This window comes from Miniopterus schreibersii (genome assembly GCF_964146895.1).
Source record: "Miniopterus schreibersii genome assembly, chromosome: 9".
NCBI lineage: Eukaryota > Metazoa > Chordata > Mammalia > Chiroptera > Miniopteridae > Miniopterus > Miniopterus schreibersii.
This window is the reverse complement of record NC_138118.1, coordinates 50446226-50470803: the sequence shown is the minus strand read 5'-3', so window position 1 is coordinate 50470803 and position 24578 is coordinate 50446226. Positions and strand designations below refer to the sequence as shown.

The 24578-nt window shown below is 32.0% G+C and overlaps 1 protein-coding gene across 2 annotated transcripts in view; it reads left to right on the top strand.

Moving 5' to 3' along the window:
• The window catches only part of HGF (hepatocyte growth factor), a 69384-nt gene extending 45091 nt beyond the window's left edge, over positions 1–24293 (top strand). For both annotated transcript variants that reach the window (XM_081147462.1, XM_081147461.1), the window contains exons 10-18: positions 4073–4175; positions 7588–7721; positions 12781–12819; positions 14027–14123; positions 16625–16699; positions 17580–17726; positions 18244–18350; positions 18444–18589; positions 21445–24293. In XM_081147462.1, the coding sequence (XP_081003588.1) occupies positions 4073–4175; positions 7588–7721; positions 12781–12819; positions 14027–14123; positions 16625–16699; positions 17580–17726; positions 18244–18350; positions 18444–18589; positions 21445–21621 (1025 nt within the window). In that variant the 3' untranslated portion in view covers positions 21622–24293. The remainder of the gene's footprint in view (positions 1–4072; positions 4176–7587; positions 7722–12780; positions 12820–14026; positions 14124–16624; positions 16700–17579; positions 17727–18243; positions 18351–18443; positions 18590–21444) is intronic.
• Positions 24294–24578: the final 285 nt, after the last annotated feature.

Below are 24578 nucleotides of genomic sequence, written 5' to 3'. Positions count from 1 at the left end.
TGTGGTTCCATTACTCCATGCTTCCTCTTTTTTAATTATACTTTAACAGTATATTGCATTATTTCTCTTTAATAATGTATTGTACCTGATACATTACAAGAAAGTGCAGGCTCTGTGAGGCAATTTAAAAATGAAGAAGTCCTACTTAAGAGACACAGCCCATTCAACATACAGCTGTGATATTTTAACACTGTTATGCTGTTGTTTGATATTGCCAAGCTAATAGTATGCACTGTTGTACAGGTGATGTGTTTGTATGTGCATGCATGCACACACACACACATGCAAACAAAAGAATGTTGCTATTACCCTCTCCATATAACAGAAAATACAAATTTCACATATAGATTGATTAGTTAGACACTTCTCAAATCTTGCAACATATGAATTAGCATATGTGTAAATGCTATTCTAATTGGACATTAAATAACTGTTTAAAAAGTAAAAACTGAAATTGCAGAATTTCTTTTAAACTGCTGATAAAACACAATTTATTAGATTATATGAGGTACACTTAAGATAGTAAACAGAAGACAGTTCACAGCTCTAAGTACTTACATCAATATCATAAATAATTAAGATAAGTCAATGAAATTTCCAGCTCAAAGAATGGGGAGAAAAGTAAACCAAAAGCAATATAAGAAAGAAAGGAAAAAAGAAGATAAAAGCAGACATTAATAAAGCAGACAAAGAAAAAGATAACTTAATGAATAAAGCAAAATGATGGTGCTTTGAAAAAAAATAATAAAATAGTATCAGCTGTCTCAAGAAAGAAGCACATATATAAAATATATATTTATTTTTCAAATTATAAAACACAATTATTTTAAATATATAACATATGTTATATCTATTATGCAATTATAAAATATAATTAATGAGGGAGATAATCATTGAAATAGGAAGGTTAGAAAACATAAATATTATTTTATACAACATCATGTAAAAAAAGTTTGAAAATAAAAATGAAATGGGTACTTTCCTAGGAAAATTCAATTTTTTTTAATTGCCCCTGGTAGAGAAAGAAAGATTACCTATACTAATTCCTATGGAGAAAATACGGAAACTTATTAATGAATTATTTCAGCAAAAATACACCATGACTAGACAAATTCACAAACAAGATAATCTCAATGCTACATAAATTGTCCTGTAGCTTTAAAAATATAATAAACCTTCCAAATTTATTTTTATGATAGATTTATAATATTGATAATTAAACATGAAAAAGATAGCACAGATATAGTCTCATCTCATATGTGAATATTAATATACAGATCCTAAATGAAATTTGAGTAAACGATCCAATAAAGAAACCACCACTTACTTAATGGGGAAACATTAGAAGCTTTCTTAATAAGGTTAAAAGAAACAAACAAACAAGAATGTCTGCTCTCTCTTTTTCTATTTAACATTGTAAATATAAGTTACTGCATTTCTCTTTAACATGCTCTTGGAGATATTCTAAACAATTATGTGAGAAAGCATACTGATTGGGTCAAAAAGCAAAAGACCTATCTTTATGCAAATGATATAAAGGTAATATACTTGGAAACCTGAATTCAAATAATAAAAAAATGTACTGTCCTGGTTGGATTGCTCAGCTGGTTGGAGTTTCACTCCAAAAGGTTTCGGGTTCAGTTCTGGTCAGGGCACACGCCTAGGCTGCAGGTTCGATCCCTGGCCAGGCACCTAAGGGAAGCAGCGATCAATGTTTCTCTCTCACATTGATGATTGCTTCTCTTTCTCTTTCTCTCTCCTTCTCTCTTTCCCTCCTTTCTTCTCTCTCTAAAAAAAAACTCAATAAAAAAAACACATCCTCAGGTGAAGATTAAAAAAATGTTTACTAAAGTAGCAGTATATACAATTAATATACAAATATCAATAGCATTATGTATGATCTAATTAAATAGAAAACTACATCTATACTAGCAACAGAATGGTTGGAAACTTAGGAATATACTTAGAAATGTGCAAAATACATGTAATAAGATATTAAATCACTCCTGAAAACCACATAGGTGTACTTTTAACATGTAGAAAAACATTTCTTGTCCTTAATATGAGACCCCAGTGTCGGAAATGCTTAAATGAAGCCTAGGATAATTATAAATTTAATGATATGAATAAATAGATCAACAAGTCCTTTTAAGTATCAAGCAAATTGATTATAAAATTCTCCTGGAAGAATAAATAACAAACAATAAAATATTATGAGATTGCAAAAAAGTATGATAAAACTCTGCATGAACTAATATGGAGTGATTTTTCAAATATATTGTTAATTTTAAAAAAAGCAGGACACTAAAGCATATATTTGGTGTTCTCTTTTTTTATTGTTGAAAATATTACAGATGTCCCTTTTTTCCCCATTGACCCCTTCCATCCTGCACCCAGTCTCCTCCCCAGGCCTTCCCCACACTATTGTCTGTGTCCCATGGGCTATGCATATATGCATACAAATTCTTTGGTTAACCTCTCCCCACACACCTTCCCACCCTATATTTGGTATTCTTTATTAACAAATAAAAGGATTTACTACTACTAATAAAAAAGGGACATCATACATATATAGAACATATACAAATAATTTGTATATTCATAGTATATATGTATATATGTGTGTATGTTGTATGTATACATACATACTTTTTCACTATCTTAACTGATTCCTGAACCAATTATTAAATTATTTAAAAATTTTATTAGGATTTAAACCTATTATTTATTATAATCACAGAACAGAATTAGAACCAATGATGATATACTATGGTTTACAAAGTTTAATAGTCAGATATACAATTCTTATTCATGTAAAAATTAGGGCTGTTTAACAGATAGTCACTTTTTCAATATGTGGTATTATTTCAAAATATGGAATAGCGTTTCTTTTCCAATGTAGAAGTGTAACTTACACGTTTGATAGAACTTGAATTCTTTTTATGAGATTTTTAAAACTAAGAATGTGAACATATATCAGTGTTTAACAGACCACAGATTGCTCAATTAAAAAGTAATACAAAATAAAAACAGGTGGGACATGATGAAAGATATAGGAGCCCGTGTAAAGTAGCTTCCATTGGCTGAATTTGGAACAATTTGAGCATCAAAATGCACAAGGGAAATAGATTACATACCTCACTGAGTAAAAAGGGATCAATAAGTCCATATTTATGTCACTCCTACTGCTGGCAGTAGCACTACTTCCACCACCACTGCCACTCCTGGTGGTAGTGACACCATTTGGAAGCAGACGGGGAGAAGGAGTACTCATTTACAAGAAGAATGGCAACTAACAAAAAAGGAAGTGTAGGAAATAAAATAATAACCATTTTAAAACCAGCATAGCACTAATTCATGTAAAATTAGCCAAAGTATGCCTAAGCCATTTTGTGACCAGTGTTCGGCAAGAAGATGTTTACTCAGCCTCCAAGGTCACAACATTTTCTTCTGTTGTTGTTATATAAAAGGAGAAGCTTTTCTTTTATACCACTTAGCCAAGTTATCAACTCACCACCAATAATGAAAAAAACTGACATCATGTATAATATAATATAATATAAAGCTCTGAAAAGAACAAAATGTTACCTGTGCAATATTCTTGTCTTTAACTATTTTATTCATGAGAAAATAAAAAGATGAAATTAAAGAGCATTTGCAAAACAGCTGGCTTGGGTGACTCAGAATGTCAGTCTGATCAAAGATAAAATCCAAACAGAACAAACGTGATGAGCAGATGAATGTTAATTATGTCATTCTTTTCTGTGGAGTAAAATTTTTCTGAAGAAAATGTTGGGAAATATATATGTCATTCTAAAAATTATCACTTTAAGTTTCTGTAAAAGCCACTCATTTAACTTTTTCTTTAATTTTTTTTTTAAATGTGTAATTTACTGCATAAAACCTTATTTTAATGAAAAAGAAATTTGGCTGAAAATAAAGTAATTTGTACAGATTTCAGAGTGATTTAATTTTTATGTTGACTTTTATGAATTTATATGCTTATAAAAATATTTTTGTTCTATCTATATTCCTTAGTATTCACTAGTTTTTTTCATATATTTATGTTTAGATTGTTATCGTGGCAATGGCAAAAATTATATGGGCAATTTATCCAAAACACGATCTGGACTAACGTGCTCAATGTGGGAAAAGAACATGGAAGACTTACACCGGTGTGTAAATTTCTTTCAATTATAATATGTAGTGATAATAGTAATAGATACACTCAGGTATGCACATTGCTATTTCTTTCCACTATTTATATATCATTGTAAGCTAACAAAAACATTAGATTGATTATTCATGCAACTCAATTTAATATTTTACCTCTAAGTATCAAGCTTTTAAATAAGAAGTTCAAGCCAGTACATATTTATTGAGCATTTACTATATGTTCTGCTCTGTGATAGGTGCCATGGGGGACATTTATAAAAAGTGGGTACACTTTTTGACTCCATCTTGAAGGAGGCTATGAGAAAATAATTTACATAACTTGATAAAACAGTGCAAATTAAGTGACAAATCTCATCTTTCATGTAGTGCATTATATTATGTTCTCATAATTAATTATTGCTAATATTCATAAAAATTCAGTAAGTTACTATTTTCATGTACATGCATACCTTAATATCCAACTAACTACTAAAAACTTAGAAAAACAAGTTTCCTTATAAAGCCTTATTTTGACATATCAAATTTTTCTGTAATAAAAGGAATGTATATGTAATTGGGAAAAAAATCTATATATTCCAGAGAAGTAGAGATGTTGACATTGGACATATTCACAGAAAAATAAGTTATCTTCCACTCAACCCTAGCAACAGTGCTAATGTGTTTGAAATTACAGAAGTGTGAGACATAGTTGTGACATGAAATTGATTTTTAATAAATATCCCAGAATATATACACTAGAATAAAAGATAAAAAGGTTAGTGTCATTTGATCAAAGTACATGGTTGCTTTATAGGAGTTTTTACTGCATTTGGACATTATAATCCTACATGGAAGATATATCTATATGTGTGAATAAGAATTTCAGGAACGCAAGAGAAGCTGAGTCATTTCGCCTCCAGTCCCACTTTAACTTTAAAGCCTTTATTCTCTTCAAAAATGTACTCACTAGTGGGTGATATTGCTTCACTTAATTTACTTTTACAAATAACGATAACTCTAAAGTAGTGCTCTGTAATGTAAATATGCAACTCATATGTAAGCTGCACATGTACTTTTAACTTTTCCAATAGCCACGTTTAAAGAAGTAAAAATAAACTGGCAGAATTGTTTTTATAAATATAGCTTTATTATTAATCAAATATATTTAAAGCTATTTCATTGTTATTAATGATATCTTTTACATTTTTTTGCTAAAGCTTCAAAATCTGGTGTGTGTCTACAACCTTAGCACCATTCAGTTTGGACCAGCCACATACCAATTTCTCAGTAGCCACAGGAAGATAGTAGCAACTGTATTGGACCCAGTAGCTCTGGGACTTCAAGCATAAGCAGAATTCTGTCCTCATAGGTCTCACATTCTAGTATGTAATGCCAGAAAATAGCCAATGTCAATACTGTATTGTAAAAATCATCAGAATAGCCTATATAATGCTGTGGGAATGCGAAGTGCTACTTAAGCTCTTGATGGTCAGGAAGACTTCCTAGAAGAAAGGACATTAGCTGGGACATATGTGATAAATAGGGGTTGGTAAAAGGAAATATAGGAGTACATCAGGCAGAAGGGATAACTTGCGCAAAAGCCTAAAGATTAAAGCGTTTGAAAGTCAGAAATAATTTTGGTAAGGTTGAAACAATGTAATTTGGTCACTGTCCATAGGAATTCTCCAGTGGCAAGACTGTATAGAGCCCTGTAAGCTGTGTTAAGAAGTTTGGATTTTATTCTTAGCATTAAAGAATTCATTTAAGAATTTTAAGCCAGAATTGGCATGATTAAAATTAAATGCTGACTTCAACATTGCTATTTTAAAAATCATTTTTAGAAATGCAGTAGAGTGGATCTAGCTCTTATGGAGGGACCTGTGAGAGACAATTGCATTAACTCTGCCTTCAGTGATTTTTTATTAGAAGGTGGACATTTTTTATGGCAGAAGTATTTACACCACAGAAATCAGTAGGGGCAATATATAAGGACTCCTTTCATATACACCTCAGAGTGCTAGTTGTTAAATATTTAGCAGCATACCCTGGAAATATGTGACACACTTATTTAGGTATTGCAGTGGTTATAACTATTATTCATTGAGTTTAGGTTTACTTTTGGAAATAGTTAAAAGTCATTTGGAAGTAATTTGCAGGAAATTGATGAATGATTAAGTTGCATGGTATCACTTAGGTTGTATATGTAAATCACATAGAATCTGAAACTTAGTAAGTATTATTTGTGCTTGCTGTTGTTATTGCTCCAGAAAATAAACCTGAGTCTGAAAAGATAATCTAAGTTTCTATATCCAAGCTCTTCCCGATTTTAAAAATAATATATTAATTACATTCAAACATGGTAGTAATTAGTAATCCAAAACACATCCAGTTAGATGTATAGTTTTCGTGACTTGCTTAGGATGGCCACATAGAATTTGACTTCACTAATGTTGTTGAGGTCAATATAAATATTGATGTTATATAAGCAGGAGTGGTCTTATAAAATAATATATAGCATTTTTGCTTTTCTTTTGTAATAAATTTAGTGAAGATGTAAAATATAAAAAGCCAAAATGTTACTCAATTACCTGTCAAAAAAACATATTTTGTTACTGTATGACCAGGGACATTTTATTATTTGTTTATTTATTATTTATTTATTTATTTATTTATTTATTTATTTATTTATTTATTTATTTATTATATATCTTTATTGATTTCAGGGAGAGGAAGGGAATGAGAGAGAGATAGAAACATCAATGATGAGAGACTCATTGATCGGCTGCCTCCTGCACGCCCCCGACTGGGGATCGAGCCCACAACCCTGGCATGTGCCCTGACCGGGAATCGAACAGCGTGGTCCTGGATCCTAGGTCGATGCTCAACCACTGAGCCATGTCAGCCGAGTGACGAGTGATATTTTAGAATTTAACTATTTTATTAGCACTTTATTATTAATTTTTCAGTGTTTCTTCTTGCATTTTTGCATAGTGATTTTGCTAGTGATGCTTCATATGTTTTTAAAACAAGCGAAGTATTTTGCAATGGCTTATATTTTCTAGTTATTTGAAAACCTTGATCTTCTTTGTCATCTGCTCATTTTTGGGCAATGTTTCTCCATTTCTATGCACAAGTGTATTGTTACCTTGCCACTGCGATTATTAAATAGAAATAAAGTCGCAAAATCTTTCATCATTTAAACTATGCTAATTATGCAGCCCTGTCCCATATTCCTGAGTTAGAGAACATGCTTCCAAACTGTAAGAACAACAAAATAAATCTCAAACAAAATAACCAAAATTCACACCAGTCGAAGCTTGTGCTGTATGTATAATGGAAGTTATGTGCTAGGCTTATATCTTCTTGGTGACATTTTGTTTCTCTTGGACCAAATGAGCATCTTGTGAGGTTCAGAGTCTGTTGTTTATGCAGGCATATCTTCTGGGAACCAGATGCTAGTAAGCTGAATAAGAATTACTGCCGGAATCCTGATGATGATGCCCATGGTCCCTGGTGTTACACCGGGAATCCTCTCATTCCTTGGGATTATTGCCCTATTTCTCGTTGTAAGTATATTGGATGATCTTTTTCAGGTGAAGTATTTTAAGTATACTGCATATTCTCTAAATTGATACCTTAATCAGAAGTGAAAATAAGAGGGCTGCATTTGGTCCTCTAATGAGGATGTACTTCACCCACACACACATGCACGCACACACATGAATGCACACACACGCACGCACGCACACACACGTGCACACACTCACATGGCTTTCTTCACCTTTCATCTAGACAAGGGGATATTCTGCTGGCCTTTTAAAGAAGACTTTCCTCCCTCAGAAGATTCTCATTTGTAATCCAGAAGCAATCATTGGTCATGGTTCTGATATGACTGCTCTAGAAAGAACTCCCCATCCCCATCCCCACCCCCGATACTACCTGGTCAGCCTTTAAATGTAGCAGAGCTCTCAGCACAGGCCCGAGCCCACTAATCGTCTGATACAGACCTGGGATAGTGGTGCCTCTTCTCTGTTCTTTAGCCCAAGATTAAGAAGTCTGGAGCATCCCATCCACTCTCTGAACTCATTTTGTTAAAAGAGTATTAGTGCATAAAGTAAAAGATATATGTACAATATATATGTCTGATATACTTCATATAAAAGAGCTCCTATATGTCAATAAGAAAAAGAAAATTCAGGAGAAAAATAAAGAAAATGAATCCTCAAGAATAAATATAGTTAATAAACAAATAAAAAGATATTAAAACTTAATAGTAAGAAAAATAAAATTATAAAAGCATAAGAAATAATTTCTACTTGTCAGGTTGGCAAATAAGAAAATGCCCAATCTGGGTAATTGACTTTCTCAATTCTACGTTACTTTCTGAATTGGAAAGCTTACCTGGAAGTAGTATGCACAAATGTACTAAGATTTTTCAGCCTAAATACTACTACATTGTGTGCTAGATAAATCTTGTGGGAGGCTATCTTGTGCACTGTAAGATGTTTAGTAGTATCCGTAACCCACTACATGCCACTTATACCACCATTAACTCCAGTCATAACAATCAAAAATATTTTTAGCTTGGCTGGCATGGCTCAATGGTTGAGTGTCAACCCATGAACCAGGTCATGGTTCGATTCCTGGTCAGGGCATATGCCTGGGTTTCAGGCTCAATCCCCAGTAGGGGGTGTGCAGGAGGCAGCTGATCAATGACTCTCCTCATTGATGTTTCTGTCTCTCTTTCCTTCTCCCTTCCTCTCTGAAATCAATAAAAACATATTAAAAAAATATTTTTAGGCATTACCAAACATCCCCTTGGTGGTGGTGGTGGGGGCAGGGAGAACACCTTCCATTGAGAACCACTGATGTAGAGTAAGATATATTGAGATAGAAAAACATCCTCAATGTGTTATTGAGTGAAAAAGCCTTATTATAAAACTGTACAGTAGCAAGAGACCATTGAACTAGACTACATATCTCACAGCTCTATGTTTATAGCAAACATCTTTAAATTCTGTTAAACTACCTTCTCGTTTAAAATGGACATACTTTTATAAGTTAGTAAGAGTCTGTTAAGAATGTTTTTCTTGTGAGACAAGCCAGTAGCAAGTGCCTTGAAAACAGCAGCAAAAGCATCCTCTTTACAAAGAGGCATTAGATTGAAGAAATGATATTTGCTTTAAAATGTGAAATGTAAACTTTTCCTTATTATGTCAAATTAAAGAGTTAATTTCTCCCCTTAAGTGGGAACACTAGTTATAGTTCATGGAATTTTCACATAAAATAGCAAACCTTAAATATACTATTCATCAAGTATATATATAATTAAGACTTAGAACTTTCCAACTTATTTTTAATAAAGAAATTATAGTAATAAGTAAGCATCTTACATGTTTACAAAGATATACTATTAATATTAGATTTTATTTAATCAGCTATAACCATAGGCTTTTAAATTAATTAGTGTTTCCCTGGTGTTCTATTTTTCCCATAGTAGGGTTTGCATAGGTTTTGAAAATGTTCTACAGAAGATGTCTTTCAAATTTTAATGCCAAAACAACAAGCAAACAAACCCACTTCTCTGGCATACAATTTTTAAAAAATGGTAAAAGGATTATTTTTTCTAAATATTAGTTTTACCTCATGGAAACTTTTGCGAAGTTTCTATGATTAAGAATAAAAAAAGGCTAGCAGAATATCCAATGATCTAGCGAGAAGGAAAAAAGTCAACGATCTGGATTTTAAAACAGGCTCTAATGCTTTCCCCACAGAATCCCAGATTTGTAAGAATCCCAGCAGCTTAACTTTAGCACAAGGAGTAAAATGCTCCCGTGGAATCTCAAGGAACTCTGCCTTGGATTACAAACCTCACTGACACAGGACTCTAATAATTTAAAAGTTTTAAAAACATGTTTTCAACTAACATTTTAAAATAAATATTGTAATGTGCTATTGAAAGACTTTAAGGTGTTGCTAGTATTTGATTAAATGCTATTGCAAATAACTCATTTTTATTTCAATGTTTTCTGAACATTTATTTTAATAAATATTTTTACACTGTCATTTTCTAACTAATATTTATAGCCAGGATTTATTTACATTTTACCACTGTTGAAAGGATAATAAAATTTGTCTTTAGAAGATTTGAGGTCTTTTCTAGTTAACTGCAGAGACTATATAAATCATTTTTTTGCACTGTACATTTGTGTTACAAAACATGTAAAGGTTTTTATTACTTTTTCAAAAATGCTTACAGAATAATATTTAGTATATATTTTAAGATTATCAAATATGCAAAACTATAACTGTAGAAATGTTTATACATTAGTCTATGCACATACACATTCAGTATAGCTTAGAAAAATCTCAGGTTTTAACAAGGGAGAGTGTAGTGGTTAAGAGCTTTAACTCTGGCTTCCCGGGTACAAATTCCAGCTCTGTCACTATAAGTGCCTTGGGCACATTACTTACATCTCAGGTTGTATTTGTTTATTCATTTATTAACAATTTAAGATTGAGCTACTATTGTGTGCAAAACCCTATATAACATACTAACTATGCGGCAATATAAACAATGTTTCTTAACATAGTATTCAGTGTAGAAAGGGAACATTTATGTAAATAATTGAAGATACAATCATTTAATCAATATATATTAATATTAAAATAAATAATTGTGATAGGAACATAGATGTCTGCCTGGAAAAATATAGGATGTTCATAAAGTTTTTAACCTGAGTTGAAAATTTAAGAATATATGAAAATATTTCTTTTATTTTCAATAACTGTTCATGTTTGATTCTGAGGCCATATAAACTGACACACACTCCTATACTTCCATAGATACAACTTTTATCATTGAAATGTTTTCCTTCTTCAAAATATAACTTGAATCAATACAAAATAAGGTACATATCATTTTTTTTTTTCCAGATTTGAGTATTATGGTGGAGATAGTGGGGAAGAAGTAAAAGAGGAAAATTGAGAATAGTATTTGTTGGCCTAGAGAGCAGTTTTTCACGTTTGCTCAAAATGTACAACAGAGGAACCTGCAATGCTTTTTAATAATTCATAATCTAGCCTTCAACCCAAAACCTCTAGAAATCTGATTTTAAGTGGTATTTCAGCTTTTTCTAAAGCGTGAGAAATATTGGCTTAGAGAAAACGATATTGTATATATCTTATCAATGATTAATTAATATTAAAACCAATAATATACTATTAAAGATTAATTAGTATTAATTATTAAAGCTCACAATTAATTATATCTACAACTTTTTAAAATTTAAATATTTTAGTAAGGTACAATAATGAACTAAATACTGTATTGGTCTATTAACTTGATTAGAAATAGAAACTTGATATGCAATTAAGGGTAGATTAAATAGTTTAGTCTTTCTCATCAGGAAACATAAGAAATAAATATTTAGTTTTTTATTTTAGAATTTTTGAGTAATTGGCTTGAGTGGAAAAACTAATATCCTTGATGTTTTAATGACCCACAGTCAGTCTCAATCCTTATTTGTACTATAAACTAAAACCTTAACCTCTACTGACTCTAAGACACAACCTTCTCCCAGGATAATCTAAACAGAAAGAGAAATGATGAAATTTATGTTTGCCTTTACTCTTAGACCTGGTAAGTGAGCTTAAGTAAAAACTTTTAGCATGTATTAATTCTCTCGAAATTCCCTATAAATAACAATCAAATTTGCATCTATTACAAAGGAATCCATAGGCCATTATTCTTTCGTTGCCAGTTTATTTGAGCTGAGAGCATTTCCTTGGATTAACAACCGGCTGGGTCTAAACTGCTTGACTAAACTCTATGCCGTCAATTATAAATAGTTGGACATTAAACTCTAGGGAATGTCTTGTGCCTCATTCATTACTGCATAAGTATCTCAAATCCTAGTATCCACCAGGCCTTTCTCTTTGCAGCAATCAAGCCCCAGTAGGGAGGTTATGAAAAAGGGATGAGTTATGAGGTTTTAGTTAGAATTAATTTCCAGTTCCTAGTTTTCTCTTTTTTCCATATATTATTTTTTCACTACCATCTGGAAAAACCAATCTTTGAAATATTCTAACAAAACAAATTATACTGTTATCTTTTTTTCCCCATTGATGACATTGATTTCTATCTTCTAGAATTCTTAAAGTTTTCTAAAGCATGTGAAGTTTCAATTATCCTCAACCATATTTTTTAAAATGTCACTTTCAGAAAAAAAATCAATGGGCCAAATTACAGTGAAAATATAGTTTATCTATATGAATTTCCCAAGCAAGCAATAGTAAGTATTAGTGCTATTCAATGTCCTTGTCTACAATGCTGGGTATCTTAGTAGAATGAGGCAGCTCCTTGATGCCAGTAGAAAGCCTCCACAGTCATAAAACAGGGCTTTCCTCACATCACCAGTAGGCACATACCTTCAATATTGTTCAGTAAAAGCGACACATAATTACTCAAAAGAGTACTATTACATTTTATCTTTGATTACAATGTCAATAATTTTAGTAAATTAACCAATTCATGGATATTTGAATTTTAATATATAGCTTTGGCTCTATATAACAAGTATGTATGTAAGAATTATGTATATATGTATATACTTATTTTTACAGGTGAAGGTGATACCACACCTACAATAGTCAACTTAGACCGTAAGTAATATTTGGTATATTTGATTCTCTATGTGTCAGAAATTATGTCATTATATTCTTCATAGAAAAATATCTTATCATTATATCAACTTGCATTATAAAAATAAGTTAAAGTATTTTTACTTAAAATTTTTTGATGTGCATATATAATGGGATTACAAAGGTAACTGCATACTAAATATCAAAATTCAATTCTCTATCAGAAATTATAAGACGTTACATTTAACTCTGAAAAAGCATTTACATTGCTTTTAATTCTGGCCAAATATATATATATGGACCTTCATCCTTTTAAGTTGAATAAAGATGCAAATATCAGAAGCAATTAAACCAAAAGGTTGGAAAATTATGCAGAGTGTCTGTCCCACTCTATCTTTAAAGCTCTTTGCATGGTCTACTAGACAAAGATAACTCAGCCTGAGAGGTTCAGTTAATCCTCAGCTTAAAAAAAAATCTGTGGAGTGCTACTTGTTTTTAATATTCACATATTTCTTGGGCTAAAAGAAGTCACTCAAGTGTTTTGATTTAAGAGGACACCTGCTTTGTCCCAGGCTTAAGAAGCTATTGGAAATCAATTTTAGACCATGGACAGTAATTGACACAATAAGGCAAGGAACACAGAGGAGGGTCAGGAAAAAGTTTACTCCAGAGAATTCTGTATTATGTCATTTGGATATAATAATTTGAACATAATAATTATGTCATTTGGATACAGTTCCAATAATTAGAATGTTGGTAACCTGTTTCAAAATGGCTCTTCATTCTTGCTTTACAATTTCAGAAGTAATAAGCCCAATATAGCTTTTGTGCTTTTTTTGTTTTTGTTTCGGTCATGCTATTGATTTTCATGGTCATTTAGAAATTACCACTATAAATGATATTGTTTCATTTTATGTTGAGGGAAACAACGTTGCTAATAGACCTGAGTAACTTGTCCTTAGTGCTGGGTGAGGAAAGCCACTGTCGCTGCCCCGGCAATGCCGTTGACCTTGATTGATTAGTTTCTCTGTGATACTCATCTACTGAGAAGAGCAAACATTTTGGGCTTGATTTCTCACTATAGTCATAATACTTTTCCCCCTCAAAATGTTCTTCTGACAGAATTACAGTAGTTGCAATTGTCTAGTTACCATTACATTTAAGAAAGTTGAGAGACAGAGTATTTAAAAATGTTTTGTCAAAATGTTCTGTTTGGTCTTCTTTTTAGATCCTGTAATATCTTGCGCCAAAACAAAACAGTTGAGAGTTGTAAATGGAATTCCAACAAGAACAAATGTAGGATGGATGGTTAGTTTGAAATACAGGTAATTATTAATAGACAAAAATCATATGTATTTGGCTTATTTGCAAGAGGTGTATTCCCAGCAGTATGGCCATATGTGGTCATGCAGATTGTGCCTCCACATGGGCACCCATGTGAGGGGAGCACAAGTGGGGATTAATGACATTTTGATTCCCAAATAGTCCTAGAGTTTGCAATTTGTGCCTCCTCAGATAGTACCTTCTTAAATGTTTACAAAGGTCCCATTTGTGTTGGCATTGTTCCTAATGACAAGTGATACTTCAGTTCTGATTAAGCAAAAGACATCTACGCAGAGAACTTATACCTTGATATCACCAGACTAGTTATAATGCATATGTTATTAATTTCCCAATCTAGGATATTTTGACTTTATTTTCTAACATGCCCATGCATAATTATATCAGAAATTTATATTTGTTTGAAATTTTTTATTTTTCATTGCCATACTAATGAGAACAGCAATAATTTTAAATTCTAAAATATTTTACCATTAAGAAAAATATTAACAAACAATACTGATGGTTGAATAGTCCTGCTATTATAATATGTAATGTAGTTAAAATTTCTTAACATGTCTGTTTCTCAATGCTCTTAAGAATGAATGGCATGTTCTGTGTAAAATCACTTTGCAAAATATAGTTATATAAAAATTAAGCTTAGTAATTCTGTTGTAAGAGTTTAATATTGAAAATGAAAGTTAATTTAAAATCTGATCTTAAAACTTTCTATATACTCCATATATCATACAATATGGTAATCAGAATGTTAAAATATTTTTGTCACTATCTGCTACTACTGGAGCCTCATCACACAACACACCCTCAAATGAACCTGAATTCTAACCACATTTTCTCTTGTTTTTAAGACACCTTCCATTCCCCCTCCACGCATTTGTGCTGTTCTCAATGCATGTTGTAACTCTCTTCCTCCATATTTTGAGCTTGGAAAATCTTTTTCATTCTTCAAATACCAACTCAAATATATCTTCTTTTGGGAAACCCTCTCTGTTGCTTAACTGTAGACTTCTTGAATAGAGGAAGAAAATATATCTTTTACTACAATTAAATGACGGTGATCTTAAAGTAGAATAAAGACAACTTGAAACTGAAGTTCTTTTATGAATAAGCCCATTCTTAGCAAACAGAATCCTTTGATATATACCAGGTAGAAGATGGCCTAAAGTTCTCTTTTAGTATGCCTTTCTTTTGAGGAGTAAATGATCAAATTTTATAAATATGTATGTTGATAATTATAGTGTAGCTGTCCTAGGTGGGTAGTACTGAAATAGAGTTGTGAAACTCACCAGAATATTAAAGCTAATTGTGCAATATGAAGCTTTAATGAAGGGTGTAAAATTTGGAGGGAGTGTTCCATTCAATTTTTATAGAAAATATTTCAAGAATCCACATCTCTAAATTAATTAGTGATTCTTTGCAAATCTCATAACTCCAGAAAAAAGGTATGTACCTCTGAATGTATTATTACCAATGCAATATACGAGAACACTCTTCTGGAACTTTCCATGGAGAAGTAGGTGAAACTGTTTTTCATTAGTTCAAACTACTATAAACTTTTAGGAAAAAAATGTTTGTTTTTTTAAAATCCAAATTCTTAGTAACAACAGCTGTTAAGTTATTCTTCCAAAACACATACTGAGAGGAACAGAAATTAAAACTCAATATATACTCTTATCCTCCTGTGTGGTACAGGCCATAAATAACCATAGTCTTATTCTGGGAATCCTCTTCTATTACTCTCTCAAGCACTGAACATCTGTACACTTTGGAAAAGTAAGTTGTGAAAAGTTGTACTTTTAAAAATTTCTCTGCCAAAAAAAAAGCAGTAGATTTGCAGATTTGGGATATCACCAACTAAATGTACTAGTATTTATTATTCTCCACAAATATCTTATAATTTCTTAGGTGATATGTCTTGGAAAATTGTTTTAATTTTATAAATGAAATAATGCTGGTGTTAAGCTGAACAAACAAATGTACTCAAACTCAGTTACTGAGTTAACATATCGGAGCTAAATAATGGTGATGAAAGAATGGAATCGTGTACAAATTTTATATTGTAACTATCACATTTTTTTTAGGGTTTAAATAAAAACTCAAATTTGCATTTTTTATAATCGAACACTGAATAGGTCTACATTGTTTTTGTTGTTCATATTTTTGTTTGTTCTAATTATCCTATATTTTTAGCACATACTTTCTCTCACAAGGGATGGATCTTGTATGTAGTTACAGGATTCTGTATGCAAAAATAAAGTTGAGTTTATAAAACTGTAATCACATTATGAAAAAAGTGCTAATGCTACAATCACCCAGTATCATCTTTCTGATAAAAGTATTACTCATTTTATTTTAGTTGGGTTAATTTCTACATTTTTCTCTCAAATGCATTTGCTTTTAACAAACATAGCCATAGGTTTTGCATTAATTGGCAGCCAACCTTCTTGCACAGATGTTACTTGTTTCTCTTTCCTCTTTCTCATAGAAATAAACATATCTGCGGAGGATCATTGATAAAGGAAAGTTGGATTCTTACTGCAAGACAGTGCTTCCCTTCTCGGTAAAGTGTTTCTGCAACCAATTGTTTGTTTTGAGCATTTAAAAAAATGTATGGCTTCCACTTAACTTTTAGCCTTCATATGTGTATTTATTTAATAGAAATTTACCAGCATGGAGTAAAAAAGCTAATTTTTTTTTAGATTTAGCTAACAAAACTTGCTTTGACTTGATATTTACTTACCGGGTACTACTCTTCACCTCTTTCCACAATTGACATTACTCTCATTTGAGGGGAAAATTTGCTGGAATTATGTAAATAATTTAATCACAACCTCTTACACTATATTTCTAGATAGAAATTATTTTCCTGTTTTTGTTTTATTTATTATTGCATTTATTGGGGTGACATTAGTGAATGATCAAAAACTTTCTCTCAATCCTCACTTCTGCTTTCTTATGTAGAGCCAGCTCCCAGATCATCCTGGGAATAATTTTCAATGAGAATTATCCTAAGGAAAAGATATGGAGGCAGCATTTGTAGGCTAACTTCCTGATTCTCACCAAGGTCACTCTTATTTTGCTGGTATAAATCTTCAGCCGGCACTAAGAAACCAAACATATACACAGCTGAGATCAAAAGGAAATTTTGTACTAAAATTGTAATTCATGTAATACTATTTGCCTGAAGAAAACTTTCTCTCTAGAAAAGCATAATCAATTTTTTTTGAAACAGCCATTCCAGTTTTCAGCAGTTTATAGATTCTTCCTGCTTACCTGTGCTTGCAGCAGTCAGAATTTTGCATAACAAATGTTTTTATTATACTTTGAGTCAGATTTTAAATTTAGGTGATTTTTCTGCTCTTGTGAGCTAAAATAACAATATATCTGAGTAACTTTATACAATTTAAAATTATATTTTATATTTTGGTTTTTTTATTTAGAAACAAAGACTTGAAAGACTATGAAGTTTGGCTTGGAATTCATGACGTGCACGGGAGGGGAGATGAGAAGCGCAAACAGGTCCTCAACGTCTCCCAGGTGGTGTACGGGCCGGACGGGTCGGACCTGGTGTTACTGAAGCTGGCTAGGTCGGTTCCTCTAGAAGGTTTCATATTTTTAACTGAGACTCGAATTGTTGAAGCTCTTTCTGCTATACGGATATTCTTTCTCTCTCACATAGATTTATTATAAAAACTTAAACCACTTGTTATATAGATATATATGTGTGTATATATGTATGCACACACACACAAAAGCATTTTCAAAATTTTCAAAAATAATAAGTGAAATTGGGCCAACAGTCTCATTCACCTACTCTAAAACCAAAGATTAGTGAGCAGTTAGTTATTTGATAACAGGTAAAATATTGATTTAAAAAATAGCAGTGCCCATTTATTCTTAAATATTAGCAAATAACTAATTTCTCTACCACCTACTACAGATTTCTATGTTATATATTAAAAATTCTTCTCTGTTTTTTTTTTCCGAGAAACATGACTTTTTATTCTCCTTAAATGTCATATTAAATATTAATATTGAATTTCAGTATGTTAACTTTGTGTTGAATCCAATTAAGAATACTACCATTATATTTTCTCTTTTCAGACCTGCTGTCCTAGATAATTTTGTTAGTACAATTGATTTACCTAATTATGGATGCACAATTCCTGAAAAAACCACTTGCAGTGTTTATGGCTGGGGCTACACTGGATGTAAGCTATTTTTAAAAAGATAAGGCAATTTGTTTTTTATTTTTCTCACCTCACCCTGTGGTCATTAACTGTACATTTTTTGCACTATTCTAGTGATCAACTCTGATGGCCTATTACGAGTAGCACATCTCTTTATTATGGGGAATGAGAAATGCAGTCAATATCATCAAGGGAAGGTGACTCTGAATGAATCCGAAATATGTGCTGGAGCTGAAAATATTGGAACAGGACCATGTGAGGTAAAAAGGGAACTTTTGTTATAAGACATATGTAATGAATAGCATAGTTTCTCATGTTTATTTTTTCTCTATTTTTTTCAAATGAAGATCATTGTTCACCAACATGTTCCAAGAGAGAGGAATTGGGAAAGATAACCCTGTATTATCCTTGTACATTTTTTTAAAACTGAACAGTGAGACCATCATGTTTTACTTGCAGTAAACTGTGATGACATTTGTCTCTCAAAAAATCCACAAAAAACCCACAAAAACACACACACCAGTAAATGAACAGAACCAGAATGCTAAAGGAAGCTGTTCTAATTAGGAGTATCCAGTAGGAGCTTGATATAACAGTTTTAATTGTTCTAATGTTTTCTAAATGAATTATAATTATAATTTTAAGAAATACCTGTCTAGTTTTAAACTTTTAAATGTGCTCTTGGTTCAGCCAGTGTGTGTGTTTTAACAAGTTCTATTTAAAAAACTGAAAGGTCAAAGTCTATGACTGTAAGAGCTTGGACATTGTAATTTGTTAGGCAACTGTTCTTTCAACTTGGCAGTGTTCCTATCCTTGTTTTACATAGACAAGCTGTTAAAATGTTATTTTAGATGTATTTTCAATGTAAGAGACACACTCTCCAAGCCTGGGAGCTGTGGAATTGTAGAATATTATGTGTAGCAAAGCACAGAATGAGTTCAGTAATAGTAAAATGTCTTTTGACATATAGAAAATACCCTAAGGATGGAGTATTAATATGTATAGGAATGCATGTGTTACATATATTGCTCTGAGATTTATTCCTAAAAAGAAAACATTAAGTTAAAAACATTTTAGAACTGCTTAACATGATATGGTTAGAAACAGGTTATGTGTTTATAACCACTTTTAAATTTGTTGTTATTCTAGTAAGTCAGTATTATTGTGTTCATTATAACAAGTAAAAATCTACTAGGAGAAAGAAACCCCCCCTCCCCCCTCCCCCCTCCCCCCTCCCCCCTCCCCCCTCCCCCTCCCCCTCCCCCCTCCCCCCTCCCCCCTCCCCCTTCCCCCCTTCCTTCCTTCCTTCCTTCCTTCCTTCCTTCCTTCCTTCCTTCCTTCCTTCCTTCCTTCCTTCCTTCCTTCCTTCCTTCCTTCCTTCCTTCCTTCCTTCCTTCCTTCCTTCCTCCCTTCCTTCCTTCCTCCCTTCCCCTAAGAAACCTGTGGGCATGAAGTCTGAGCTAGACCCAATCTTTGCCATCATTTAGGAAGCTATGCACTATCCCCGCCCTACTGCCATTACTAAAAATGCTTTGGCAGCTGCTCTTCAGGAATAACCTGTAATCTGGTTTACCACTTATGCATTCTTAGATTCCTAACTTTAGCACTGAAGTTTTATCACAGTATCACATACTTTTTATTTTTATTCATATGGACAAGATTTGACTTCAAATTGATTCTACCACTTCTCAAAAATGCATTTGTCCTCCAGAATGGGTTTTTTCACATCAGTTATTTTTAAAACAAGCTAATAAATCACAGAAACCCCTGAAATCTAAATACTTAAAAAATAAACCTCCCAAATGTTTGTATAATAGCAATAGCATTACATTTAGTAAAAGTTTCCCAAAGTAAATTGCTTTGAAGAGGTCATATCAGTCATTACTGGCGAGTTTATTTAAAAATCAAATTTATAACCTCATCTGGCATACTTTCTATGAAGTCTCTTAGAATAACCTATTTCTTTCTTACTATTTTATATTCTACTTCACCCTCGCCTTGATTTTCCCCATCATAGAAGGCTGACACCCCTCTTCTTTCCACCTGTATTACAGAGCTCAGTTTTGCAGTAGTTTAGTTCTATCTCACCACCTCACTGCTGTGGGAGCATCGAGATAGCCCCAAACACTGCTTCAGACCGGATGCCGAAGGCCAGTTATCACAATCTTAGGCCGCTACATGGTGCATGTATATTTGTAATATACAACCTATACAACAATATGTGCAAATATAGGGTGGGGCAAAAGTAGCTTTATAGTTGTGAGTATGTGGGACACAGAGCATATTCTTGTATTATTATTTATTAATTATTGTATTATTTTCCATACAAACTGTAAACCTAATTTTGCCCCACCTTGTATATGTGTATATGAAAATATACACACAAAGCAATTTATTCATCTATTCATCTGTCACCTATCTATCTCTGAAGATATAACAGGGTTACCATTAAAAAAATGCCATAAAAATCACAGGCTGCCTTCCACTATGGGGAGTATAAAATATAAATATAACTATGTATATTAACTACTAATGCCAATAGTAAGTGCAAAAGCATTCCTTCTTTATGCCGGAACAGCAATTTCTAAGTAGTAAATAGATTACTTTTGTCAACTATATGTTTTTTCTTTCACTAAATTGTTAAGATCATTTTAGAGGCAGGATTGGACGAAGGGAAAAAAAGCTTTAGGAATAAGAAAAAATTTAATGCAGTTTAATCATTAAACATGTATGACTACAGGTGGAATTTTTTTGGTACTTGCATTTTTCTACACTTTCCAAATTTTCTATATTGAACATATTTTGAACATCAGAAGAAAATAAAAATAAACATAAAATCTCCCTTTTTAAATAGTTGTCAGTGGCTCTGTGTTAGTGTGCATTCAATGAATGCTACAGATTATAGAACACTTTGAACTTTTGTACTTATCCCATTCTTATTTGGTTAATTCAATAGAAGATAACCAATGGTCTAGTACATAACTTTTATTTAAATTAATTACTCTCTTTTTTAATAAATATGTACCTTTGATATACAAATCTATATAGAAAATGTTAATGAATTTCTATTTTTAAAATAATAGTTTGTTGTTATTGTTACATGTCTTCTTCCTAGGGGGATTATGGTGGCCCGCTTGTTTGCGAACAACATAAAATGAGAATGGTTCTTGGTGTCATTGTTCCTGGTCGTGGATGTGCCATTGCAAATCGTCCTGGTATTTTTGTCAGAGTAGCATATTATGCAAAATGGATACATAAAATTATATTGACGTATAAGGTACCACAGTTGTAGCTGATGTAACTGTGTCTGAAGCTACCATCAATACAACTCTCTTTCGCATGAAGATACAGAGAACATGAAATTAAAATGTCACTTAAAACAATCCTAAGACAACTACTTGAGTGTCATGTTTGTTAGATACTCATTAATATTTATGGGTGTTTTCTGTTGTTTTGTTTGTGAGTGTTATTTTGTAAATGTTGAGTGAATTAAGGTACATGCAAGTGTAGTAACATATCTCCTGAATATACTTGAATGGATTAAAAAATGCAAAGGTGTAATTGCTGGATGACAAAAGATGTAATGGAAAAATCAATTAATCTCTACGCTGCTTTTCAAGATTAGTTTCTTAATAATGAATAAACCATAAGTTGAACATTATTTTAACCTCACGAAAACAATTTATACTTTGTTTCTTTAAATTTTAACTCAATATTAAATTATATTACTTTTCATACACCACACATTATATTTCATTTGTTTCTCCTTACCGTGTATCCTGTAATACTGGTACACATACTTTTTATAAGAACATGTACCCACATACACAAGCCTAGGTACACATGTGCATGCACTAGAGTTCAAGTTGCGGTGTCTCTAATGTAACGTTAAATATTTTGAAAGTGTGTACTTACAGTTTTTCCTTAAGAAAAACAGTTCTAAAGACCAGTAGAAATATTAAGGAAAAGTGCAACATAGGAATGACTAGCTCATCCTGATATATAATCTGCATATGGCCTCTACTGGTTGGCGTTCAAGGTGTGTTCATGACCCACAAAGTTAAATAACACCTAATCTAGGTGGTCACACATATTTATCATCCAGATTATTTCATGTAGTTTCTAATTCCTAAAAGGAAGAGGGCAATATGTGTATTAGTATCATTTCTTTCCTCCAAATTTAGGACCGCTTTTTTATGCAAGATATTTTTAGATTTATTTTCCTAAAGTATTTTTTAAAATTCTTAGATAACCATGTAATTGAAATTTAAAAGTGTTTTGGCCATTAAAGACTTGCTGTGATTGGCTTCTAGCTCATCCTCTTTAATTTAAAAAAATTATTTCAGAGGAATATTTCCATGTTTCCAAAGATTTGCAAATAGCTTTTTTTCAAATTATTCATTAAAATATATATTGAAGAAAAAAATCTAAATACTTTTTTCCACCTGGAAGTCTTTTATCCTAATAGAACTTTATTCAAGTAAAGGAAAAATGTAAAAGAAAAGGAAAGAAAATGGTTTGTCTAAACTCTGTATTCAATTTTTTAAAAAATGGAATTGAATCTGCTAAATGAGATATTTGATCAAGATAGCTTCATTCGATCTTATTAATTTTACATACATCTGTCCTAAGACCGTGGGAAATATTCACTTAAGTGTTGTATTTTGTATGATAATCAGTAAATTATCATATTACTGTATTTGTCGTGATTAGCTAAAGATCATGTATTTGTCGAGAAATGAGATAAAGACTAATAGGATAGGTTCTGACTTTTTACAAAATCTTCCTTATAGAAGCTTTTTAAAAATAGTGATTTGAATGACTCAAAGCTAGTATCCCTGCTCCTCCGACTAGCTTCTCTAGAAGGATCTCTATTAAGGCCGGGAGATTTAGCAAAGGCTAGCACCACCCCCCCCATAAGCCACAGACGTGGGGGTGAAAGCTGCTCCCCCTTTGGGAAGCTCCCTTTGCAATAGAGGGAGAAGGGAGGAACTGACCATAAAAGCCAGATGAGTGAGACCTGTGTGTCCTTTAGGTGGTAGGACCGGGTATAGTCCTGCCTGTCTCTCTGGTAAGGGCTACTATTGAGGCTGGGCATTCTTTTCTTAATAAACTACAAAACATAAAAAATCCAATTTATTCAAAAGATCTATTTCATTTTGAGTCATGGACCAAACTTTCTTTCAAATGAGAAGTTTTCTTTGCTATTTTTGTCTTGGCTGTTTGAATAATGGTCATTTGTTGCTATAATTATGGACATTTTCTTATGTCTACCAGGAATAGTAATGTAAAATTAAAATATTTGTCATAACGCCTCTGCCGTGCAGAAGGGATAATAATCCTTTTGTATACTTCTTTAATTTTATTGTAAAATATGTAATGACTTTTACCTATTTGCTGTGGGCAGGTCCTCAGTACAGTGGTTTCTATTGAATCAGTCTCTAATATTAACAGGCTCTTGCTTGCTATCTAAGTGTTTCAAACTGTGGGAAATGTGAGACACTGGAAGGCAAGAAAAATTACAATAATGGTATGTGATAGCAAAATTGTATTTCACTTATTCCTGTGAATATTTCTTGTTGGTACCAATGGTACTGTACAAAGTGAATGTTATAGCCACAACATTCTCTTAAAAAACAACACTGTCAAGAAGTTAAAAATTGCTGTCAGGTGTTTTCTTGTTTCAAAACATATTTTTAAAAATAGATACTGCAATATAGAGATCATGATGTAAATAATTTTAATAAACTCTCAGACTAAAACTATTAAATTGATTTACTGAGGTTCAAAAATTGACTATTTTCAAATAATTATATCCCATATTTATAGACACCATCATTTGAAAAATAAATTAATTTGAATAAAAAGACACAGTCTTGGTGTGACTAAATTACTTTTCACAGTAAAGTCTAAAATTTAACTTTCAAAGTTCAACTAAGTTCTGAACTAATAATTTACTAATACAAAAAAAAAAAACATGTTAAAATTCTTTGGACCTTATAAATCTTGACAGTGTAATTTTAAGTAGGTAATTTCCATTTGCACAGAAAGTTTCTGTCTTTAGGAAACTGAAAATGGAATACTGTGGATGTTATGACTGTTTGTGTTGTGTGTAAATAGGAAATTGATAAGCTGCCTATTCAGTGGTATAGCAGGATGCTTACCCCGAAAGGGAACACTGTGGTTATGACTTGTATATGAAGTTTCTGTAGTTAATAAAGTTGTTATTTTTATAACCATGATTATATT